At 31.3% G+C, this 26,816-nt stretch overlaps 4 protein-coding genes and 1 long non-coding RNA gene across 5 annotated transcripts; 3 read left to right on the plus strand and 2 right to left on the minus strand.

Moving 5' to 3' along the window:
- The first annotated feature begins 288 nt into the window (after positions 1-288).
- On the plus strand, positions 289-2,032 carry LOC114916903 (uncharacterized). Its single transcript, XR_003805564.1, has 2 exons — positions 289-503; positions 1,845-2,032. It is a non-coding gene; the product is annotated as an uncharacterized LOC114916903 (long non-coding RNA).
- Positions 2,033-6,459: 4,427 nt separating this feature from the next.
- FLA7 (FASCICLIN-like arabinoogalactan 7) lies at positions 6,460-8,432 on the minus strand. Its single transcript, XM_020378794.3, has 2 exons — positions 8,274-8,432; positions 6,460-7,439 (listed from the first exon to the last, which is right to left on the minus strand). Exon 2 carries the CDS (start codon positions 7,378-7,380, stop codon positions 6,604-6,606), a length of 777 nt encoding a protein of 258 aa, XP_020234383.1. The 5' UTR covers positions 7,381-7,439; positions 8,274-8,432; the 3' UTR covers positions 6,460-6,603.
- Positions 8,433-10,471: 2,039 nt separating this feature from the next.
- SCN1 (Immunoglobulin E-set superfamily protein) lies at positions 10,472-12,885 on the minus strand. Its single transcript, XM_020378755.3, has 5 exons — positions 12,416-12,885; positions 12,246-12,312; positions 11,146-11,364; positions 10,935-11,059; positions 10,472-10,816 (listed from the first exon to the last, which is right to left on the minus strand). Exons 1-5 carry the CDS (start codon positions 12,623-12,625, stop codon positions 10,745-10,747), a joined length of 693 nt encoding a protein of 230 aa, XP_020234344.1. The 5' UTR covers positions 12,626-12,885; the 3' UTR covers positions 10,472-10,744.
- A 5,730-nt stretch (positions 12,886-18,615) lies between these two features.
- Positions 18,616-20,326, plus strand: LOC109814346 (uncharacterized). Its single transcript, XM_020378754.3, has 2 exons — positions 18,616-18,771; positions 19,487-20,326. The coding sequence occupies exons 1-2, from the start codon at positions 18,757-18,759 to the stop codon at positions 20,003-20,005; spliced, it is 534 nt and encodes a 177-aa protein (XP_020234343.1). The 5' UTR covers positions 18,616-18,756; the 3' UTR covers positions 20,006-20,326.
- Positions 20,327-21,637: 1,311 nt separating this feature from the next.
- LOC109814355 (PTB domain engulfment adapter) lies at positions 21,638-24,426 on the plus strand. The gene is made up of 4 exons (XM_020378764.3): positions 21,638-21,972; positions 22,229-22,310; positions 22,998-23,156; positions 23,992-24,426. The coding sequence occupies exons 1-4, from the start codon at positions 21,793-21,795 to the stop codon at positions 24,054-24,056; spliced, it is 486 nt and encodes a 161-aa protein (XP_020234353.1). The 5' UTR covers positions 21,638-21,792; the 3' UTR covers positions 24,057-24,426.
- Positions 24,427-26,816: the final 2,390 nt, after the last annotated feature.

Consider the following 26,816-nt stretch of genomic DNA (forward strand, 5'->3'; position numbering starts at 1 on the left):
AAACACTAACAATAACTTCTTTTAATATTTTTTTTCTTCTTACACTCTTCTATTATTAGATGTAGTATATTGAAAACTCTCCAAGTTATCTCTTTTGATTTTCCTAGTTTAGGGTTTAGGTTCACAATAAAATTTGTAATTTAGGACCATATTAAAAAGAATATTAATAAGTGAGTATGTTAAATACAATGTTTTTCTTTATAAAAAAAAAACATTAGTTAGAACTTAGAAAGTACGGGATATTAATTAAATATAAGCATGAAACATTAATTCTGTGAGATCCGTGAACCTTCTTTTCCCCCTTCTCTTCCTTTTCCTTGCCTAACCCTCGTTCCCTACTCACTCTCTCTTTTTCCTTCCTTGCTGACTCTAGGTAGTGGTGAAAGCAATCTGGATTGCTAGTTATTGTTCAGAGCCTCCTTTTCTTCCCTTCGGTTATTCAAGTTCATTCCTTCTTCACTTTCGTTCTCCTCTTCTCGGAAACTCGGAAAACTTTGCTCAAGGTAAGGGAAGTTAGTATAGTTGTGCTTTTTGAATAAGAATCATTGTTGTTTGTTTTTCAGTTGTTGAGATGGATGATAGTTGCTGATCTTGTGAGAAATTTCTGAAAATCTGAAATTTTGAGTTTTGGGGGACTTGGGCAAAATCTTGGCTTTTTGATGAATTTGATGTTGCATGTTGAAAAAGATGGTGTTTTTGGACTCTAGAATGAAAAAGTAGTCTTTGGAACCGATTGCATGTGGAATTTGCTGATTATTTTGCAGATTGTGGAAGAAATTTCGAAAATATGTGGTTTGCTGATGAATTCGCGCTGGGCGCAGTTCTTCGCGCCGGGCGCGTGGTCATCAGAGGATGGCATTTAGGCAGGCCGCTAGGCGCAGGGATGTGTGCGCTGGGCGGACTTGGCAATGTTAACCTCTGGATGACCCACGCTGGGCGAGAAACAAGCCGCGCCAGGCGCGATATCAGTAGCATACTGACTTTGGGGTTTTCTGGTTTGGCATTAAGCGCGATTTTTGCCGCCCTCGGCGTAGGGACTATTGGGAGTCTCTGCCAAGGGAGGCGCTGGGCGCAATTCAAATTGCGCCGGGCACGAGACCAAGGGAGGTCTCTGCTTTCCCCGCGCTGGGCGTGAGTTTGGGTGCGCCGGGCGCGGAAAACTACTGGGAGTCTCTGTTTGGCTGGCGCTGGGCGCAATTACTTATTGCGCCAAGCGAGAGAGAGCCTTGAGCCCTCTGGGTGAGTCTCGCCGGGCGCAGACAGGCTTGCACCGGGCGAGATGGCCTTCTGGTGCATTTTGGTTGTACTGCGCTGGGCGCGACTAAGAGCGCGCCAGGCGCCTCAGTGAGGTTGTGTTATTCACTGTAAAATGTTGATTTATGTCAAGTTGATTCGAAATAGATGAATACCATAGTAGATAAAAATGATTGATGATGTTGGGATATATATATATATATATATATAGTGGAATATTGTTGTTAGTTGTTATGTGAGTTGTATCAGTTGTGAAATGTTGTAAGTTTGATTTGTTAAGCTGAAAGGTTGTGTTGCTCTGTGTGTGTTACTTTTGTATGTTGTAGGCCGAAAGGCTGAGGAGTTGTAGGCCGAAAGGCTGAGGTGTTGTAGGAGATCTCCGAGGTGACATGCGTGACAACGCATTTTGTGTGTACTGGTAGATTTTGTGTGGAAATAATTGACTGAATATGCACTGATGAATTGTTGATGGTAGAAATCTCTATTACTGTTTAAATTCTTCCATATGCTGAGATTTTTATATACACTAGCTTACCCTTGTTATTTCCTTGTGGTTTGGACTGCAATGATCATACTTTGTATGGGAGCAGAACAAGGATAGGTTGTGACTGGTAGTGAAGCTGTAGCTGACTGATGGAGCTGATCTTCTTGGGATATTTGTCTTTTGTTGTTTAGCTACTTAATGTAATAACTGAATTGATGTATCTTTTTGTACACTTTAACTCTAGTCAGACTAGAACTTTGTATATTTATATATTCTAGATCCTATATTTATATACTTGTTTTATCTGTCTGGTGTTTCTAGTGTACGGTGCCGTGTGTAGTGACTAGCCGGGTCGTTACAAATTCAAAAATTTAATCTTAAATGTCTGAATAAATTATGAACCATGTTATAAATTGGCAAAAAAAAGAAAAAAAGATGGTTGTTATAAATAATTTATTAAGGTTGTTATTTTAAATGAGATTCATCTTGTTACATTATTTTTAAATAATTCATATTATATTTTTTAAAAATTTACTCTAATGATAAAATTTTATAAGCGGCTCACATTTTTATAATTTTTTTATTTATACATTATTTTTTGACAACTTAAAAAATTAATATAATTATTATAATTAAATATAATAAATAATATTTTTTGATTTGTGTAAATGATTTATGTTCTAAGTAACATTACTTATTTAAGAATTGTTATTTGTTTTTAAGTAATTTCGTGTGTGATGTCATTACGTTCTAATGAAAATTGCTAATAAATATCATTATTTACTAGCAAAATATATTACGAACACACTACTGCATTAAAGATACTTTCATAAAAAGGAATGTATAATAAACTTGATGGTAAACTCTAAGCGAACTTGTGAGTTACATGGTCCAATCCTTTAACAAGTTACATGCAATCCCTTTTAACATTTATTTTAATTGATATATTTTTTATTTTTTAAGAATGATTTACTTTGATTGAAAATTCTATCATCTCATTTTTTTTGACATTTCCGATTTTAACACATGAACTAAAATATATTGGTTATTTTTATTCAGGAACATAATCCAAGTAGTGTTCCAAATAGGGATGGATACGGGGCGGGTCGGGTACGGGTTTCATGATACCCGTCCCCGTCTCCACGAATTAAACACATTCTCGTCCCCGTCTCCATACCTATCGGGTATAGATTTTCATCCCCATCCCCGTCTCTGTCGGGTATCGGGTATACCCGTACCCGTACCCGTACCGTCAATTTTCTTTTTTTTTTTGCAAAAAAATAATATTTTTAAATTATTTTTTTTATTATATTATAATTATAATTAAGTTATTTCTTTATCTTATATTATAATAAATAATTACACATAAGAAAATATTAAATTTTTTTTAATATAATTAAATTAAAAATGAGTATTAAATTAAAAATGAGAACGGGAACGGGTACGGGGCGGGTAAGTACATACCCGTACCCGTACCTGGTCAAACCGGGTATTCCCCGTCAAAGTCGGGACGGGTTCGGGTATTATCCGTGGATACGAGTATGTTTGTCATCCGTAGTTCCAAATCTAACAACCAAAGACTAATCTACAACTGCAGGACATGACTTTCGTTAACCAAGTATTATTTTAAAAATTAAAATATATAATTATTATTTTAAACTTCATAAAAAAATATGCAGTTTCTTATATAATCATTGTCTTATTTTCTAATTCATTTAAACTTATTTTTTGTTTCCTTATTCAAAAATAAATGGTTAAAGATATAATAAAAAAAATATTAATGCTTTGTTGATGTTGGAAAATGATAATTAAAATGGACATTTTTTTTACTAAGACGTCAAATAAAATGAGACCGATGAAATACTTAAATGTCAGGTTTTTCACATAATTCAATATTTAAATTTGTACCGATATTTAACTTTTTTTACTAGTCCCTTATACCGTCATCTCGCGAAACATTTCCACAACCAATTGAGTTTCCGAGAAAACATGCATTTCATAGGTAGTATATGTCCATAATTGCAAAGTTAAAAATTATTTTCCTTGTAAAGTGTGATTTAAACATACAAACTTGTGTTATAATGTATTAAATGTTTGAATATTAATTTAAAATTACATTTAATAAAAAAATTGAAAAAGAAAAAAAATTATAAATGTAACTTTTATTTCAACTCTAATTGAGTGGTTAAGCCGTAACAATAAAGTTAAATGTGTATAAAACCATTATTTCCGAATTATTACAAATGCCTTATGGAAAGCAAAGTGTGAAAGTGGCTTATATAGTATTTTGATTTGGGCTTGTGACTCGACTCAATTCGTATAATGAACTAGATTACCATTACTTAGTATGTGACTAACTCATGCAATTGAGGGTGTTGATTGAAGTTAACATTCAAGTGCCAAATTTCTAGGACACAATTGTGAATAATGGAGCATACATTGTCTTGGAGTAAAGTTAATCGTATTTTTACTCAAAAACATAGTATTATTGCCCCAAGAATCTTATACCATCTGCAAAGGAATCCAATCGAACAAATTCTTATAAATGCAATAAACATCACTAAAGTATTTATTATATACTATCACTCTTGTCATATAGTCATTACTAATTAACTTGAGTATTAGAGCATTTTTTAAAATGCTTATCTTTTGCTTGCGGTATCTTGATCTTGTCGGAGTATCTTAGTATGAGATCTTGAGCTTTGGTCCACATAAATGTTCATCTCGAACAACATCAACTAAAGTACACTCAAAGTCAATAATATTTTCTTGGACACATCACATAGTGTAAGAACATGGAATACATGAAATCAATGCTTGAGATAGTGTTATTTCAGCAACAAGTAACTTATACTTGGAATGCTAGTAGTAATTTATTTATTCTTTTACCGCTCACGTTTCTTCTTTGTGATTTACAACAAATGCTTCCCTAGCCTTTAGTGCTTTACTCATATAGCTTGATTGCACTTCACATTGACACAAATCCAGTGTTTCACAATAGAAACAAACTCTTGGAAACTGAGTTTCTCATTGTGTGTGAAACGAGTCAAAGCAATGTTATATGTTTGTTCCTCATCTCTTCTCATTGTCAGGTCACTATTTTTTTTTTTACCAAGGCGTCCCCTTTGCCTCATTTTCATTCTTTACTTTTCAAGCTTGAAAAAGTAGATTTCTTTAACTTCAAACAAAATGTACCTGATCCATGCCAACACTGTCATTGACAAAGATGCAAAACAGACATACTCTCTAGATTTTTCTTACATGGTTACGCATATGTTAAGCTGGAGCAAAATGACAAAGAATGATTATTTATATTTAATTAAGAGCTGTTATGATCACATTGTTACATTAAGTCTCAGGCTACCTTAGTGAGCTATATATACGCATGTGTGTGTATCAAGTTCTATGTATGAATAATCAATGAGTTAATTACCTATACATTGTTAATGTAAATTTTTTTTTATTCTGACAACTAATTATATTTTTTAATTGTATCATGTCACTTACTTTTAACAGTGACATGATATAATTAAAAGATTTAATTGGTTTTCAGTGTAAAAAAATTTACACTTACAGTGTATAAGTGATTAACTCATAATCAATATAGCCCTTATCACTCCTCTGCATATTTCTCTTTTCCTACTCTTTTTCCACTTATGTACCGATGGGTTCCAAATTATTTTAAATGAGTCAAAAAATAGTAGATTTTTTTTTCATTAAAATAAATAAATAAAATAGTAGATTGAATATCTCCGACATGACTCGCTTTAAAGAAAGGATTAAAAGGGTTGGTCCAACAAATCAAATATGTTTTGCCACCCATATTTAAAAAGCTTAATAATAACATCGTTTTATTTTCACTTCTCCCCTATAAACCAAAAATTAAAAAATCCTCTCCCCTATCAACCAATAAGTGTATCCTTGAAGAAAGCTGAACACATACTGTTATAGCCTGTCATGATCAAACTTGATTACTATAAAACCTTCTCTCTTACTTTTTTTAAGAGTGAGTCACTTCCTCTGGTATCACTATGTTGTTGGAATTGTGCCAACCTGGAATGAAACTGTTCTGATTATTAGGAGAAATAAAGGCGTCTAGCTGGCACTTAAACCAATTTCTAATTATCTTTGTTATTATTTTGAAAATGACATTGCAAAGATTTGTTGGCTTGAATTACTTTAGCATCTCATAATTATCGACCTTTTTATCGTCAAGGAACCATAAACTTTTCGAATAAGAAACAAATCAATTATGCATCGGAAGTGGACTTTAACCCCGTACTAATTTTACTTGCAATGTTGGAGTTTGAATTATGAAATCCTATGCAGCCAAAAGCTGTCAAGGAAAAAAAATGCTAATAATACTTACAAGATTTGGATTTTAAAAAATGTCCTTTAATTGTTTTCCAAAACCGCATCTGCTGTCACATGCCACTAGGATAGGAAAATACCGGGTCTTCAGGAGCTAGAACGTTAAAAGGTCCGATATAAAATCTGCATTTTCAATTTCACCATCCGTAAAAAGAGCTTGTAAATCAGCCAACCCATCATTTAATTTCGAGAAACATCTCTTAAGGGAATAAAAATATAAAATCAACTTTAGGTATAGACTTTTAAAGTGTCGGCATTTAAACTCTCAAAAAAGTAGATACAGTCATAACATGACAACCACATAACATGCCAGCCACATGCTATGAGATTTACAAAAAATAGTGGAACAGTGGAAAGAAATCACATTCTCATACATATATTGAATAACACTTATGTTCAAAAAAAATTGATTCAAATCAAAGCAAGTAGCACCAAATGTAGATACATAAACATAATCTAAATTAAATATTCAATAGGAAGGAAGAGTCCCATCATCACATGAGGACCAGCAAAGCAAAAGTTGCCAAGACAAGGTTGGCCAAGATTCCACAGCTGATGAGCTTGTGAGAATAGGATCCATCATGAGTAGATGATGGAGAAGATGCTTTGCTATCTGCACTGTGTTCGGTTGGAGAATCTGCAGCAGGTGCGACATCAGGAGTTGGTGCAGGAGCAGGAGCAGGAGGAATGTCAGTGCCAAAAATGGCCTCAGGCAGTAGCACCTTGTCAACTTGATATATTGCAACAGGATCTGTGGCATGAACAGCACTGCTCACCTTGGTCTTTGACCACCCTGAACTAACGTGCACTGTGCCAGAATCATAAGTGAAGTTCAAAGTGTAATCCCCTCCAGCAAATGTGGGAGTGGAGCTGGTTTGGCTGAGGTTTTTGAAGTCAGCTAGGGAATAGAAATGTGGCAAGGCATGGAAGAGGACCACTTGCTTTAACTGGTCTGAGGTGAGTTTGGATAGGGAAGTTTTCTTCACAGCTGAGAAGGCACTGTCCTTTGGAACAAAGATGGTGATCCCTTCTTCAGTGTTGTTGGCTTGGTTTTGGAAAGTGTCAAGCACTTTGGTGGACTCAAGGTATCCCAGGAAGGTGTGGAATGGACCAGCAACACTGAGCAAATCAGTGAGATTCACAAAGTCTGGTGCAGGTGCTGGTGCTGGAGTTGGGGTCAGACTCACAGAGGGAGGACTTGCAGTTTTGGCAAATGCTGAACTCAGAAGCAGCATTATGTTGCTAACAATGAAAATCATGGAAAACTCCATTTTTTCCTTGTCCACCGGTTTATATCCTACTTTGCAATATCAACAGTCTCTCCAAATTCCTGTAAGAAAAGAGCTCCAGTGTTAGATCTCGTCTTAACACAACCTCCCCACCTTTGAAAAAAATAAATAATGCGGGGACAAAAAAATGAAATCCAACTTCAAACTCAATCTCCAACAAATAAATATTAAATAATCATAATTTTTTCACCTACCCTTCTTTACAAAACACTGAAAAGTTTTCAACAACTTACTAACAAATCTAGAGACTAACATAATAATGGCCGAAACCAGATCTTAAAAAAGCTAACATAGGGGAACAAAAGAAAAATAATAAAATATTCAGTACAGTATGATATGCATTAGGGAAGATCCAGGAATGCTAATTGGACAAGGATAAGCAGATCCGAACATAACATAAACACTACAACAATTTGACGGAAGTGAAGAACACTTCAAATGTGCTACTTTTGCCTCACGCTAGTGAAAATGTTAAATTCGACCAGCATGCGTGTCCAGGAAGACCAAATTTCTAAATGCTATATTCGAGATCAGACACCTAATAAGGAAAAAATGTTAAAATAGTATATTTTTTTTTTGAATATCACCCTCAATTGCTATGGAATCCGTTACTAACTCATTTTCCCCCGAAAGTTTCCAACTTCTTGATAAACCAAAGGCAAATGTAGGTAAGTTAGAGTAGTGAAGTACAGAATGCCTCAGTTCACATCATTACATCAAGTCATGAACCCCGCAATGAAATGAGACAGATCTAGACTAGCTGATCCAAAATCACAAGCACCCAGAAGGCAAAAATGACATGTAGATGTGAAAAAGCAAGAAAAATGAAAACTTTGGAGGAAAGCAGGAATTGAATGAGATTGAAGAGCACAGACCTGAAGGAGAGGAATTGAGAGAGAGAGAGAGAAGGAGAATGTGAAGGACGAGGAATGAGAATGGAAAGAGGGTATATAAAGATGAAATATGGAGGGTACGTAGGAAGGGAATAGAGAGATGGTTGAAAGTTGAGTGTGATTCTTGTTATTATACTTTAATGGAAAATGCTTGTCTGGAACACACCTTTTTCTCTGCTTGTATGGTGACCTTTCCATATCCACTTGAACCAATTTACTTATTTAACCCATCATACTTCATAGACCAACCTTCCACTCTACCCCACCATTCTCCCATCTCGCTAACCTACTTACATCATACATTATCTTTTCCTTTCTACTTTTACTTTCATCACGGAAGACGTATCTCCTACCCTTCCATTTTTAACACTAATTATTATAACAATAATAATTCTTATACAAGTGATGTTTCTCTGTTACAAAATACATTCCAATACTCAAATCTTACTTTAGTAAGCTAAAATTATATATTTAAAAATGTTTATTACCAGAAAATTGCTTCACAATGAACATCTTTAAAAAATAAATGATGAAAATCGTAAGCTATTAGTACCATACGATTTCTCACCAGCCAGTTGGTATTTAAATTTGACATACTATACAGCAGTTCTTTTTACGGAAAGAAAAATAAATAAATTACAAATGATGTAGAAGAAAAATAATTAGTGCACATGACTAATATGACTAATTAGGACACATGAATTTCGTTAAACAACACCTTTTAATTATTCCAACGCACATGCCAACATCAAAATGTAATAAACAAAGGAAGTAGTTAAGCTATCCAAACTCAACTCCCTTTTGACAAAGTTCATCGTTCATTGCTTGTAATTTTACTTCGTGAAATTAAAGCAAGAGTAATAGGATTCAAACATACTCAGGGATGAGAATGAAGATATAAAAGAAACCCATTGTTCTAGAAAAGAAAAGAAAAAATAGTCGTTGGAATGAGAGGTTGGGGTCTCCATCTTATATGAATGTTTAATTTTCTCATGACATGTTGCTTTGATATCTGTGTCAATTAGTTTTATAAGTGGCTCTTCACTAGCCCAATTTAGTTAAATGGTATTTTATATTAGCACCTTTCCTTTATCACTGTTTTACTGTTTTGAAATTAATATATACCCAGAAAGAAAGGGGAAAATAAAATAAAGATGTGTCCATGTGTAGGAAGAGTGGCATGAATATTTGTAGAAATGAGAAGATGAAAGATTGTTTTCAATGTGACTTGCAAGGATAGCCCTTTCATATTGATTCTATGACTCATTCGATTTAGTGGGTCTTTCAATCTTTTACGCGTCCTTTCGTAGAAAATGATTGCATAGTGATGTAATAAATGATAATGCCCTTCAGGGAAATTCATCATAATTTCTCAACAAAATGAACAAACATAATACCAAATACTGTAGTTTAAGCAACTTATTGTATAGAATAGAGGAGAAACATCTTTGCATGTTCATGCGAAATTTCATGGACAAACATTTTCGTAAGGTTGGGTAAAATTTATGGCGAAATTTATATTTACTTCTTATATATAGAAACGTAATTAGCATTATGGCTGTTGGGTAAAATTAAAAATTATTTTGTAAGGTTGTCCACAATACATATGAACTAAAGATATAGATGTAATTAGATGCATCGAAGGTGGGAATAGAAATGATAGTGGGCCAAGGACAGTTGGAGACTAATAAATGGGCTTCATGATCAAGTTTTATTAATTTGATTACGCTTGTGTAACCATCAAGACATAAGACTAGGTTTTGGTTTTCCAAAACACTAATCTATTTAGCAAACCGTCACTAGATGTATTTCTAACGGACTAAAGTATAATGTTAGAAAAAGTGATGTATTAAATTTTATTAATCAACAAATGTAACAAAATTGATTAGATACGGTAACTACCAAGATTGAATCGTGAATACTACTAACACCAAGTTCCATCAATCACAATAGTGATATATGTAAAGGCCAAAAAATAAGAGCCATTAGTCATAAGTTGACCCAAAAAGGAAAGAGACCATAACATTAATTAATTAAAGCAAGAGAGAAAAAAAAAATTTCTCATTCCAAAAAAGAATCTATGTATGTATCTTCCATTTCACTCCTCATTGGTTGAAAAGCCCACATACCATGACTTTGCTTCAAATTACATTCAAGACTCAATCAACATGACTGCTAAGTAAAAAAATCATGCCTCAGATTTAGATTAGCAAAAGTAGTGAAGCTAAGGAGAGTTATAAAAATTAAAAAAGAGACAAGTAGGGCACTTTTATTAGGAAAATTACAAAAGAATCATCTTTGCCTCTGAAAAATATTTTAGTACAAGCCGAATTAAAGTACCTAACATATATCTGAACTTGTCAAGTCATTGAAATAAAAGTTTAAATATATTAGACTAAACGAAGAAGAGTTACTGTTGCAAATGCAAATTGGGTAGATATTGGCATCAATGTTCAAGCCCATTCCTTCTTAATATCAAAAGTGTAGTTGATCTCCAAGTAGCATTTGTTGTCATCATCAAGAAACTGCAAAAGCAAAATTATGATATAGTTTATGGCTGTATCATTAATTCGTTATCACACAACAATAGAAGAAACGGAGAAATTTATTCAAATATATTTAGTAGAAAATTAGTAATAATACCTTTGATCTTGCAGAATATGTTCCTCTTGCAAATAGGCCAGAAGGTGTGGTTTCTTCTGGCATCTCATGTGTGTAAGGCTCTGCCTGAGGGCTAAAAGTTCCAAGCATCTCTTTTGAGCTATCCACTGAAATCAAAGTTGTTGCAAGAGGGTGCTTCAAGTTTTACATATTGCAAGTTTAATTTGGAATGAATTAGGCATAAGAAACTTACCCTTCACACCAGTCTTCCAAACAGTGTTGGTGTATTTCAAGCCAGACACAATATTATTGTTGACTTGGAAGGTGAATTTCAAGTGGTAATGACTACCTTCTTTAAGAGTGAACCATAAACCCTTTGGATTCCCATTTTCAGGAATGGGAAGAACAATGTCGTTTCTATCAGGAGAGACGATAGACAGACAGGTAATTTTCACTTCAGGCTCCAGAATTTCTGCAAATAAAGATTAACGTCATAAACCATGCAATTAATAATACATTTATCTGGTATAAAATTTACATTGTTAACTTTTATTATATTTATCTTAACAATCATATACCATGATTTTTTATTGAGAGAGTACCAACTTTTACACTGAGAGCATGCTCGTTAAACTCAAACAGAAAAGGGAATATATAATAAACATATCACAAAATGGCACTCATACTCATACATAAAAGAAATCTTGCAAATATTGTTCAGAAAAACAAAAACCAGAGCTACTAGTTTTAATGGATTATAGTGAATATTATGATTCTTCAAACTGTTAATTACAGGAAATGAAAATGCTGCTTTAAATGGTTCCTCTTGTTTAGAGGTGTAAATTTTTTTTGACTCGGGGGGTTGGCTCAATGGTCCAAATCATACTATAAAAAATTCCAAAAAGAATTGAATAGCTAACTTTTAGGTTCAAAACCAACAATATGGTATTTTTTTTCTTTGTAAAATTTACATAAATATAAATAAAATAAAATAAAGTGGATTAATTTGACTTATCACCAAGTGACTAAATCACAAAATAAATAATCCATATAAAAAAATTAGATGTGTTGAACCAACTCACATATATTCATCCTTGAAACCCATTTATCAGTTATGATCATCTTCATGTAATTGCATGCATCAATATAATAATAATAATTATTATTATTATAAATAATTAAGCAGCATAACATAGCCCTAAAGTTAATTTAGAAATAAAACATAATGCACATTTGAATATTACAAGCTTTCATGCTCTCGCACAATAGTCCTGCTATAACTTGAACAAAAGAAATAAAACGTATGATGTGTTTTTTTTAATACAAGTGATCTTAGACAAAAGATATATAAACCTGCAACATTGTTCACATCCACACTTCCAAGGAGTTGTTCCTTCCATCTCCTCAAACTCTCATCATCCTACATTAATCCCATAATACCAAAAATAAAATAAAATATATTTGTTGAGGAATGAAGCAAGAAATATGAGATGTTAAACTTGAGCAGACAGACACATACAAACCTTATCTTTCTCAAGGTGCTCTTTAAGAGTGCACTGAGGACCAAGTTGTATTTTGGATCCAAGTTCATCCTCTTCCTCCTCAGTTGCATAGACAGAAGACTCACTCACTTGCCTGCTCAATGGCTCACCATCACTCTTTGAATTTTCTTCATGTACATGATCCGTTGCGTCACTATTCTCTCCAGTTTCCTTGTTTTCATCGAACCCCATCTTCTTGGAACTTGAAACAGCTCCAACAGGGAACCTCGTTAACTCATCAACAGTCACCAAAGCCCCACACCCAACAAATGCCAACCAAGATATGTTACGTAAGGCAACAATTAATGTCAAAATATTTTGAAGGGATTGGTGAAATTGAAAAAGGAAATAAAAGTTTGTGTCTCACAAACACACAATAACTAGAAGCAAAAAAAGGCTGAGAGGAAAAATGGCTTATTTGTCTCCTACCCTGCTTTTTTGTGGTGGGTTCATCAATATTTCAGGAACAAACAGAAATTCATGGCTAATCTCTGGAAATGGTCATGTGGTCATCCGAAATATTAGTAAACGTTACTCACCACCTAATACTCATGTCTTTTCTTTAATCTTCATTCTTCATTTTTATTTTCGACTAATTTTTAGGATTTTAAAATTAGCCTACAAAGTATTTTTGGCATCTTATACCTACTAAATTTCATTTTTCTATTTTAACTTCTCAAAACAGTTATTATTTTCACCATGGTTTTGAATAATTTTTATATTCGATTCAAGAAATAAAAATTGTCTTATTAAATTTACCTTCATAAAAATTATTAAAAAAAATAAGAGCCATTAGTAGTAAAATGACCAAAAATACAAGAGACATAGTGCATGTTTGGATCAACGTTGGATACCTTCCAAACTTGTGTTTTTTTGCCTGAAAGTGAAAATTTACGTTTATGTTATGATAAACGCTTTTTTCAAACATGCTATAATAGATTAAGAGTTAATCAATTATACACTGTCAGTTGCTTATTTAATGAAATAATAATAAAATAAGTAACTTTAAAAGATATGATTGATTACCAGTGTAAAAAATTTTACACTAACAATATATGAATGATTAACTCATAGATTAATCTTTCGTTATTAGATTTGAGATATTGTTCATTGATAAAAAGAAATTGTTTTCATTCACAATTGCATACTCTATCAATATTCATAATAGTGTGCTCAATGTTTATTTAGGCACCTATTTGTTTTAAGTCAACAATAAATTTTTCTCTTGGGGGATACTGATTCATGGACATTGGGCTGATCTGTTCAAGATTCAGAGTCTGTTTACCAGGCAGATAAATAACAAAAGGCCCACATGTGGTCAATTACCACACTTTTTAATTATATGAACAGGGAATTTTAAATTGTGTTCAGTTGTTAAAAAGGAAGGCCCAATAGTTGTAGAAAAAAATAGTTTTGTTTTTTTATTCATCCTCGGTTTGTTGAATTTTTGTTATACACTAAAAGGGGCAAAAAGCCCAAAACAAACATCAGAACATTAGAACTGCCACTGCCAATTATTCCATCTTCAACAGTGGTATTTACTGCACAATATGTACAGTGTACACCTGTTGGTGGATGATTGATTTTCACTGAAAATTTAATTTGACTGCCAATTTTAGTGAAATCTTTTAATAAAACAAAAATTGGAATTTTTTTGAGGTAAATGCACAGTGATGATGCTCTAGCAACATAGAAAGAAGGACCATATTGTTGCCTAATGTTTGATTAAGGCATGGCACCTTTTCATGCCCTGGACAAACACATTTAGCAATAACTTTTTCTTTTAGGTGTCTGTTTCCACATTTACAGCTACCAGAATTACTGTTATGTGCTTGTTAGGTAAATAATTCCAATGTGAATCATGATGTCATGAATAAAATGTTATTCTTAACCCTCCTCGTTCTATTTTTGAGGCAAAGAAATCCTCAGCACAAGAAACCACTATTCTCTACTATTGGTTAGGGATTCTTGTACCTCAAATTTGGAATATTTGTTTTTTAAGGGAGAGAAACAAAAATACAATATATATTAAATATTTTATACTTGGAGCGTTTCTTGAGGGTCTTAAATAATTTATAACATGATATAAATTTAAAACATAATTTATATATTAAAATATAAGATGCATAATTTTTTTAATAAGTATTACATATTTAAATGGGAAACAAATAATTGAGAGCAAGAAATGAATTACCTTAAAGACCAAGAATGAAGATAAAATGAGAGAGCAACGAGGAAATGAGAATGAGAATGAGAGGAGCAGACATTCTCTGTTCCCGTCCCACGCGAGTGCCATACAATTTGGTTTGACATTTTCTTTTATATATATTTTGAAGACAAAATTCGTCAAATTTATTTATTTTAATAAATTTTCTCCAACAAAAAATAATATATTTTTTAATTATGGAGCAATTATGTAGAACGTTATTGGTTAATGCGACAAATGTTTAGCCATAGGCAATAGGGCACATAAGATTCAATGGTGGCATGATTCATGTATTTTGATTTTGCAATTGTTGTCTCATCACATCAAAATCATAAGGAGAAAGCAGCCACAAAACGACTACGAGGTCGGTGTGTGATTTCCACGTGGCGTCTAGGCATTGGGGGAGAATTCGGCACCAGAAGTGTATAAGGGCCCACGAGCCGACCAAGGCCCATATAGTTTAGGTGAACGACGGTTTGTTGCTTTATTTGCGTCATTTGCTGATCTGGAACCATCCTTTCCTCATTTGCTGCCAGCTACCGTACGGACCCTTCTCCAATTTTTTTTTTTTTTTTTTTTTTTGGGATTATGGGAATATATAATTAATGTTAATTGCTAAATGCAAATGATAAAAAATTTCAATGTCTATTCATAATGTTATTATTTTTTATTGCTTGACTCTAAAATTGTTTATTAACTGTGCATAAAAATTAAACTCGATTATCATTGCTTTATAATTATTATAATTATAATTATAGTTCTTGTATAATTATATTTTAAAAGCATAATAATTGTTTGGTACGAAGTCCTTCCCATAATACACAACGTCACGACCCTTGTAATTTCACCAGTGAATGAGTATGATGGATGTCACATAATGTGGGTGAAAGTTAAAAATTGGTCTCAAATCAAATCTTATTTACACATGATTCGCACTATATTTTAGCAACAATTTTCCCCCGTCATCTGTCTTCTTTGAAGATTTTCGTTCATATTGTCACTTTGTCACTCATATCATCATTCTTAATGATAACATTAAGAATGTTATCATTCTTAATTCTGCTTAAAATTTTCGTTACAAATTCAATAATGATAAGAAAAAAAAATCTCTACATAAGAAGCTTAAATTATTTTAAGAATAATTAATTATATTTTATATTCTTTCATATAAATTTACATCATGTTGAGATAGATGATTATTAAATTTTTTTAAAAGAGATTAATAATTAATTTTAACTTTTTAAGTATGAAATTGTATCTTATCCTAATATAATTTTTTTTATAATAAAAAAATCTCATTTTATACATAATTACACATATTCCTTATTTGTTAGAATATAAAAATTAAATGACTCATAATAAATTTTAAATTTTTATATTATTGACTTTTAATAGAGGAGTTAAATTAAAGGGACCATTACATTTTTGAGTTTATGAAGAGATTCCTCATCTTTCTTATAAAAAATTTGTTATTCACACATTCAAAAAAGATAAATATTAGAAGTCTTATCTATTTTCTTTTTTCTTCTAATATTTATCTGAACTTTTTGTGATAATAATGACTATAAGTAGATGTATGTTTTCATATTATCTTCTATATTATTTGTTTTTATTCATTGATATGCATTAAAAATTAATAACAAAATAATAAATATTTTATTATATTCATCATAGAGGTTTAACATTATTCTCTATTTTATATTTTCTCCAAATCCTTAATTTAACTTGTGTCCCGATTAAGGTTTACACTAGTACAAAAATAGAATTTTACGTCGCCCCATTTACGTCAGAACTCTCAAAATACGACGTTATAAATACGCGGTGGCATTGTCGTAAATAAAGCTAACTAATTTACGTCGGACAAGAGAGGTCCGACGTAAATTAAACAATCTCCATCAGACACAATTATGCTCCGACGTAGATTGCATAATTTACGTCGGACCTCCCTTGTCCGACGTAAATAATCCACAAGACCGTGCACCCCTTAAAATCTTGTCACTAGCTGAACATTTTGGAGATTTCAAAAACTTCTTCTCCCGCGCGTTGAAACCTAAAGGATACTTCTTCCTACTCCTTCCTTTCCAGATTGCAAGTTCAGGAAATTTGCAATCCTACTCCTTTCTTCCTTATAATTTTTCTGACATTTCAGTCTCCATTCATACGGCAAATGAGTGAGGAAGCAAAACAGGTGATATAACCTTTCTGTTGACATTGTGATTTCCTAGTGAAACTTTTTTTCTTACTGATATGTGTGTTCCTTTTCTTGCTGAAGCCAAGCCTGAGGAGAACAGAGAGAAGCCAGAGGAAAAACTAGCAGAGGAAAATAAGGAGGAGGAAAAGCCAAAAGAAAAGCCAAGTCTGGGTTGCAGAACGGGCCGTTCTCCAAAGCAGAACGGCCCGTTCTGCTTGCAGTCATTTTTCCTTCTTTTTTTTAATTTAATTTTTTTACAATTTTTTACGTCGGACTTGTTATGTGCGACATAAATTTACGTCAGTTTTTTATCACTGACGTAAATTTACATCTCTCGCTTCTACATCGGGAGATTTTCCAACGTAAAACGCCTAAAATAAGCGAGGTAGAATATATATTCTGTATTAGTGTTACTAATAAATAACTTGTACATATAAAGAAAGATTTGTTAATCTATTTTGATAAGGTAGGTTTGGTTATTTAAAAAATTATAAAATTAGCTTCCGAATAAAAATTTTGCCTTGTTTTTAAAATTGTTCCACGTTATATATATATATATATTGAATGTCACTCGGCTTAAAATGAAAAACGGCTGTCACTCTCTAATGAGATGAAAAAGAATAAAGTCATATATTACCTACAAATACAAATTTATTTAGTATCCCTAATTTTAAACTTCTTCCCAAAAGAGCGTACCCATAGTTAAGAATAAAGTCAATATATTGAGCAACACTGTTGAGCTTAATAAATGACCCATAAGATCCAAAACGGGAAACCTTTTGATACTACATCAACTGTAATACAACTTAAGTAGACATAAATTTACAAGATTATCTCCTATAGAGGCGTTTTTAAGGCTTTTTATCATGCAAGAAACACCACCAAATCCTTAAGAACAATTTCTAGCTCATACACCCTCGTTTTCTTTTTCTAAATACTGATTTGAGTTCTGCATATATATACTACCAAAATTTGTCTCGTGCAAACTCGAGAGAATTCCATTTAGATAGTATTGAACAGACAAACATACTCGTTTTTAAAAATTATAAAAATCCTACCTTAATTCTTAAAAATAATGAGTAATTATAATAATATATTTTGTATTTATCTATATTAAATAAAGGAGATTAATTCTTCCATTTGATGCTCACATTTTTAGGTAATTTTATTCTTATAACTACTCTTTTATAAATTACAAAATATTTTATTTTATTTTTGTATATTTCACTTTATAACCATTAATATTTTTAATAATCATCCACTATTATATTTATTTATTTATTTATTTTTTTAAAAAATAATTTACGGAAGTAAAAAGTGACTTTGTACAGTATTATTAATAAAATTGATATTTATGGTGTTTAGGTTAGGTCTAGGAGCTAATGTAAGATTTGTATATCATTAAATGTTAATGTATGTCATTAAATTTCTCAAAGATGAATTTAAAGTTTTACCTAAGAAAAGTAGTTAACAGAGGCATTTGTTTAGCACATTGAGGTTTTTGTTTTTTTACCATTAAATCATAATTGAATAACCATGAATTTGGTAATTCTCCCTGAAAATCCGACTGCACAAAGCACATAATCTTAGAACCAAAAGAATGATGATTTCAATGAAAAATCGTGCTCCATTATTCAGGCTCCCAGTAGAGTGATCCGAAACAAGCATTATAAAATAATAATATAACCTCATCTCTAAGCCTTTGTCACCATTATCGCCAAACATATGCTTATTAACATTCAGTGAAGGGGTGTCAAATCCCAAGATTCTTGAACTGTCCCCACCTTTTTTTTTCTTTGATCAACTTGAGGCCTTTACCTCTATATAAACCACTCTTAATGCTCATTTCTTTTCATCAAAAGCATAGTTTTCTATATCACTCTCAACTTTCCTTTTCAAATCACTTGCATATTCCTTGGTATTCCAATGGCCACTGTTGAGGTAACTCTATTACATACTTGATAAATAATACTCTATCTAATTCACATGTTTCGTCAAATTTCCTGGCTTTATGTTGTTTCTGATTACTTTCTTTTATTTTCATTTTCGGTTTAATATTAAGCATATCCTTGCTTCTATATCTTGTCTTAGACAGAAAATTATTCATTTTCTTTAGCCGTGTAGTCCAACTGGCAATTTTTTCTTCTTCTGAAATTCTTGTCAGATAAAGCGAAAAAAATGACAGCAGCATGAATCGGTTTGATACAACCACTTGGTATCTTTTTAATATATAACTCTGTCAAAAAGATTGAACTCCCTTCATATACATAATTTTGCTCAGAAAATTATACAGGAAGTATAAATGAAGTTACTAAAATGTAAATTTCAATTAGTTTGTCATCTCAGACAGAAGTCACTTGAATCATGTGCTTTCTCTATCTGTCATAACTTCCGAGTATTAAAAGAAACATTGAATCTATATTAATCGGAAAACTTTGAAACTCAATATTACTAATGTATATTGCAGCTATTATGAGAAGGGCTGCATTAACCAATAGTTAACCAAAGTAAAGAAGAATAATTAAGAATTGTTAAAACTGCATGTCCACCGACTTATTATGTTTTTTTTTCAGCAGAATTCAAGTTAGGATTCTAATAAACAACAAATGAATTTTCATCTGAGTGTGTCTTTGTCTGTTGAAATTGGAATTTGTAGGTTGTATCAGCAAAGGCTGCCCTCCCGGAGGACACAACAGATGTATCATTGAAGGGTGATGAGAAGAAAACCACAGAAGAAGTTGTTGAGACTCCAACACCAGCAACAGAGCCTGTCACTGAGGAAACCAAGGAGGGAACTGAGGCACCACAACCTGCAGCTTCAGAAGATAAGCCCTCGGTTGAAGTTGAAACCAAAGAGGTGGCAGAAGAAGTTGTGTCTGAGACTGTCACTGAAGAAAAGCCAGCAGAAGAGGAAACTTCGAAGGAAGAAGCTGTGACAGAAGTTGCCGAGGAAGCAAAAGAAAATGCTGAACCTGTTGAGGTCAAGACACCAGAAGCTACAGAACCAGTGACAGAAGATGCTGTTAAAGAAGAGAAAGAAGCTGAGGCTGAAGCCAAGGAAGTGGTTAACACAGAAGCCAAGGAAGAGAAAAGTGGTGAAGAGAAGGTTGAGACAGAAGGGTCAGATGAGAAGAAAGAGGAGGAAGTGATCACAGAAGCTGAGAAGACTGAGTGAAGAGGAAATGTGACTGTGTTGAGAGGGTATTATTTTTCAGTTGCATCATCATATGCATGTCTTTTCTTTTCTTTTCTTTGTTTCTAATAAAATTGCTAGTAGCTAAATATGAAGGAGAGATGAATGATGACCCACTTGAGTTTATGAATTCCAACCACTAAGTACTCAACCACGTGGCATACCATATAGTATACATGAGTTGTATGTACTCTCCATCCAAGGTTGTACGAATGAAGTATGTTATGTTTATGGTCCTTGTGTGATTCTGCATGCAGGATAACTTTGTTTCTTCAAATAAATATGTAGATTATTATATGAGTATCCTATGTTTCTTCAATTCAAATAAATATATTATTAGTAGTATGATATTTGCCAACTTTGTCGACTTCCATGCCGTGCGCAACTGAGGAGTTTTATTCCATGACCATATATAATATTATTATTTTTACTTTATTTTCTTTTAAATTTCAACTATTGTAATGAAAATAAAAAAAGACGAAAGTGTATATTTTAAAATATGTTCAATAAGCTGTGGATTAATAAAGAAAATAAATTGATTGATTAATTTGTTTATAGAATAAGCAAAACTAAAATAAATATTTTTCTTATAAGAATCAAATTAATTGAATCCGCAATCATTAATACCATTTTCATTAAAATATTTTTTTAGATCATATTATTTTTATGAAATTTAAACTTTATGTTCATTTCAATGTCATTTTTTTCCTACAACTTTGTTAATGAGTAATAAAATTTCTCAAATAATCTACAACATCATATATATATATAAACAGGAACTCGAATGAGACCTAAGGTACCTTATTGGCCTTGTGCCAGCCGCAACTCAAGTGATCAGTTCTAAAGACTTTGACATATTTAACTAACAATGCAGCATGACATACTTAAAATAATTGATAAATTTACCTTAGTCTTTTATATTTAATAGTGTTTAAATTAAAACAATTATATATTTTTGACGAAAATCAAAATAAATATCTTGAGAACATTTTTAGAAACTATTATTTAATGGTAAAAATTTTATGAACCTTTTTTTTTCAATAAGAAATTTTTTAGGATTTTTTAATTTTAATTTTTTCAATCTATCATTGTCTTTTTCTATTTACAAATTAATTTCTCCATTTAAAAAAATACCAATAATGTTATATCACAATATACATTGTTTATTGTAAATATAAAATAGCATAATTTATATGTTAAAAATATTTATCCGATAAAATTTATTATTTAGATATTTAAAAGTATTTATTTATTATAAATTTTATTTATATAAAATATATAGGCTAAAATACTATTAAATATAGAAGACAAAGTTAAAGAAATATACGAAGACTATTAGTTAGAATCATTAGGATCGATGTTAATATAATATTAAATTTGAAATTTGAATCTTATTACCCTAATTAATGTAATTTATATGGATTAAAAAAAGTACCAGTCATGAAGTCATATGCAGACCTAGGCCCTGTTGTTATTTAGGACAATGACAATATTCCTTGATAAGAATTTTAGAATTTAAATAATAAACTAAGAAATATTGTTATCATATGGGTATTTTTTAACTGAAATAAAATTTAAAATTATAAATATCTGATATTTGAAATTAGAAAATTCCTCATACAGAATCTAGGACCAATCCCCATAAATTTGAGGAAGTCTTACAAAAGCTGAAGCGGATAGAGTTGAGTTGAGTTGAGTTTAGCGGTGTGTTGTGTCTGTAATTTATAATCTACTTAGAATTTGGGTTTGTTAGTTATTGTGAGAGAAAAATGATATCGTTGTTGGCGAACTCAGCAATGGTAAGAGGAAGAGATGAAGTGTATGTGGCAGCAATGGCTCTAAGGGCTACAAAGGGACCACCCCAGTTGCTTATGTCTGCTGCCTATTCCCTCAATTTCTGGGATTTCCAGCATTTCATGGTCATCATCAAACCCTCTTCACCTTCCCAGGTTTCCATTCTTCCTAGCTCTCCTTTATTATTTTCAGTAAATTAGCTACCACCTTCATTGCATTAATCCATCATATTCTTTTAAATAATTAATCGAGACTTTCGTATTTTGTTTAATTTAATATTCTGATTGTTGGGAATAGGATAGTGGCACTTTTTTGTTTCAGTAATTTCATATGACCTATGACTGTGACTTGGTTCTTCTCATGTTCAAGCTCGAGTTCTAAAATTAAATCATGATGACAATGCTTCTTCAGGTTCTGGTTTTTGACTTTCAACCAAAAGACCCCGAAGATATATATGTGGCACTAGCAGCTCTATATGGTAGATCAGTGCCAGGTGAGCCGAGATTACTAGTCTGACATTTGCAGAAAGTTAACTTCTAAATGCTTATGATATTGAATATCAATTACCAAGGTTATGCATGCATTATCCTAGACAGTGCAAAAGTGTAAACTGCTATTATATACAAAATCTTGAAATAAAAGGTACTGGAGATTTATTTACCACAGGCAGTATATTAATGCTATTGATCTCTTTCACAATCACATTCACATGCAAAATGATAAATACAAAAACATGGATTTATAAGTTTCCATACCTTATGGAATTATCAATTATACCTTTGCCTGTTGTACAAGATTGTGATTGCAGTTGGACATAAACCATATCACAAATCACAATATGAACATCTTTATGCATAAAGATGCTCTCCGTGGATGTCACAAATAATTTGCTTCATGAGCTTTTATGTTGTTTATATAATTTCCTTCTAGCCCTCTGTTATCATCACTAGAGTATATGATGCAGTCTGCTCTCATTATATGCCAGAGGAAATTTTTTTTCTGTGTTGTTGTTATTGGAGGAGTAGGAGCTTCAGCATCATGAATTTGATTCTTTGTTGACCATTTTGGACTGATTTATTTATTTGTGACAACTTTTGAACTTTCCAATTGTATTTTCTCTCCTCAAATTTTCTATACATTTACCTTAATCAAATCATAACCTCTGTTTATATATTCCTAGGAGCTGCTCTCGTGAGAAAGTTAAAAAAGTTGCCAACAAACAAATGCTGGTTTGTTGGATATTCAAAAGAGAATGCTGTGGAAATAGCAAGAGAATTCAACCAAAAATGGGAAACAGATTTGAGGATCGGCCTTAATGATTGTCGCGATTATACCAATAGTAAGAATTTATTTCAGTGATGGACCTCATGTTGCATATGCCCTTTTATGGAAAGAATTCTTAGCCCCCTTTATGTTTGTGTGTTACTACTCTTAGCTGTTAAAATGTGGATTTAGGCCTTGCTTAACTCCACAATTCACTTATATATATTGTTTTAGTTATATCACTAATCAAAGTATGATCTTCAACCCTTCATGTGGGTGGTATGATGAACTCAGCAAAGTTTCTAAGATAGGCTTTAATACTATCTTAAAAACGGGAATTTGGTTCTAAATTAACCTAACAAAATTGACTAATAAAGTAAAGGTTGTCCCTCCTGTCCACTACTTATACATATTATTTTGATTATATCACTAATCGATATAGTACCTTATGATATACATAATTGGAAAATCATGAATTATTGATTTCTAGGATCATAATTCAATAAGCTCTAATGTTCCACACTGCCATGGCTCTCTGAAATTGTGTTATTCATACTAAAGAAACTTAGATGGTTGATTTAGAAATTCTAGAGTAAATTATACTATTATTCCTCAGGTTTTATGGGATTACACATAATCTCTTTGCTCCTTTGAAACATCATTCGTTTTACAGGGACAGAATGCAATGTTTTTCAAACAAATAAGAGAGTTCATGTAAATATATAAAGGATGTCGGTATCTTGTTTTTAAACAATTAAGAAGAGTTAATGTAGAGATAGATAAAGTAGGGAATTTATATATCTGCAATCTCATGAAACCTCCGATACAGTATTTGGCTTCAGCTACTTTTTACTGTATTGGTTTTGCTTTAGTTGATAATGAGATATTGGATTTTTTTGGTCAACTTAAAGGTTTGGTCAAGCAACTGACTGGCGAAAAAGAAGTGCTGAAACGATTGAGAAAACTTGTTAGTTAGAGGGAATCCATTTTCGTGCCAGATGATGACCCTATTGAAGAGTTCTATGATGCTTTGATCATTGTTGAGCACCTTCAACGCTTCACTTGGATGTGAACTATAAACATCATCACCTTCATGGGGTTCTGAAGACTTTCCCCTTTTGTGACGCTCTTTTCTTTGCTTCTATATAGCCTCTGAATCTCTTTTTGTTCTTTTATTATATTACGGAGCTATAAATGATAATAAAAAGATTACGAGAAAGTTTGGTACCTCATTGTGTAATATATTAATACTCTCCAAAACAATGTGCAGTTCATGTCCGTATCATATCATGTTAAATTCTAAAGTGAGTTTATGTCAACTTACGGAAATAAAATAATTTATCCCTCTCGCGTGCTCTTTTTTAACTTACTTTAATAAGCTTCTGTGCAATTTATCAAAATATTTTTTTCAGCTAAATTCTTACTTTTAGTCTTCTTATTTTAAATTAAATACATTCGATCTTCTCATTTTAAAAATATAAAATTTTAATTTTATCAATGATTCGCCAATCGTTGATTATTAAATTTTAAAGTTATTATTTAAGTGATATGTCATTTATATTTTTCTTAGAATAATGGATTAAGCCTAATTCTATCCTACAAAACCGGCTTGTAAGGTGAGAGTTGCTTTCCACTTATATACTATTCAATTGCCTAATCTCTAGTCGATGTGAGACTTGAGTTTTTTTCAATACACCCCCTCACGTCCAGCACTATTGGGCTTGGTACGTGGATAAATGGTGGGTGGTCTTTTTAATGATCTAGGATTGGCGGGACTTGAATTTTTTCCAATACACCCCCCATGCCTATGGCGCATGCATCAATGGTGGGTGACCCATTAAAGTGGATCTAAATGACTTTGATACCATCTTATAATAGTGGATTAAACCTAACTCTACCCTACAAAACCCGCTTGTAAGGTAAGGGTTACTTTCCAATTATATACTATTCAATTGTCTAATCTCTAGTCGATACGGTACCTACTATAATTGTGGGGTACCAGAACAGTCATTTTATTTTTATTTCTTTTTATTGTACTTACTTGTTTTATTTTTATTTTAATTTAATATTTTTAATAATTTATCTGTCTAAATTTTTTTTTATATCTTTATATTATTTTTATATTTTTTAGTTTATATCTTAATGTAGCATCTATTATAATTAAAAAGTTTAATATTAATATTTTGTTAATATGTTTTAGTTTTTCTTTGATGATAATTTTTTTGAATTTATAGTATAAATTAGTTTTTCAGTTGTATTATTTGTTTTTTTTATTTTAATGTTTTTATAATATTATTATAATTTTTTATTTTTTATTTTTTAATTTTGTCACATATAAACAAAATTTGTTATGGAAATTGACCTTTTCATTATTTTTCTTTTGAATTAGTCTTTTTTATTGATTCAACTTATACAAATTTTTAATCTAAAATTTATGTTATTTTGAATTTATTTTTAAAAATTTATTTGTTCACATAATTTGATGTATCAAAACCTTTCAATTTTCATGAATACCATAGCAGTTCCCTTTTTAAAATTAAAAAGTTGTGGAATTAAATTTGGTCAAACTTTTGAAAAACTAAGGGTAAAAATAAAAAAAATATATTGAAAAAAATAATTATTCCTATAATTTATTATTTGAATTAATTAGTTTTGATTAAATTTTAAAAGGATATTTTGAAAATATAGTTATTTAATGAGAAATAAACTTTTGTTTCGGAAACATGCGTTTGTCTCTGTTTCTAGAACAAGGTCATCATTATCCACTTTTACCCAAAAAAACACAACCGCGGAGTTTCCTACAAACTCATTTTTTATATCACTTTTAGTTGAATAATCAAAAGGAAAATTAGTCCACTTCTCCTAGTCTTACTAATATTTTACAAGTTATCTACTGTAGTGTAAAAAATATTTTTTTAATTAATCAAAAATTATAATTTGTATAAATTTTAAGATTATTATTATAAAAATCAACAAACTTATCATTTATAATAGTGAATTGTAATTAAATAATTGTATAAAATTATTTTATACCAACAATGTATTACTATCAACTTATATTTTTAATGCATATATCTATTAAATATATTATGATAATTTAAAATGTTAAAGATATAAAAGTTAAATATGTATATTTATACTTATTTTACATGAAAAAAAATGTTTGAAATTAGAATTAGTTGTTTTAAATATTTTTAATGATTTTGTAACTATGTTAAATACTAACTCTAATTACATTTTTACTAGTTGAGATTTGAGTTTGAATCTAACATTTTGTTTTTATTTTTTTATATTCTTTCATGTAAATTTGTATTGAGATGAGGTAGATAATTTATAATTTTTCTAAAAATATTAAAAAAAATGATGATTGACTCTAACCTTTCATGAGATTGTACTTTCTTAATTTAAACTTTTACATTACATTAAAAAAAACCTCTAATTTAAATAATTATTCTAGAAGTAAAATGCAATTATACTTGTGATACATATTTCAGCCGTCACGGGTGGGTGCATGGACTATAATTTTCAAAAAATGTGTGTAAGCAATTTGTGCCCTCGTAGTCATATATGCATATGTGAATTTCATTGCTCCCTTCACAAGCTTTCATTATCAACTGTCAACAATTCAAAGTTGTCAAAAGCTTGAATTAAACACTCGGAGACTTATATAAGAAATTTATTTCTTTATTTATTATGAATTTTAATAATTTAATTTATATATTAATAACACTTATTA

The sequence above is a fragment of the Cajanus cajan genome, chromosome 9 (assembly GCF_000230855.2).
Source record: "Cajanus cajan strain Asha chromosome 9, NIPB_CcT2T_4, whole genome shotgun sequence".
NCBI lineage: Eukaryota > Viridiplantae > Streptophyta > Magnoliopsida > Fabales > Fabaceae > Cajanus > Cajanus cajan.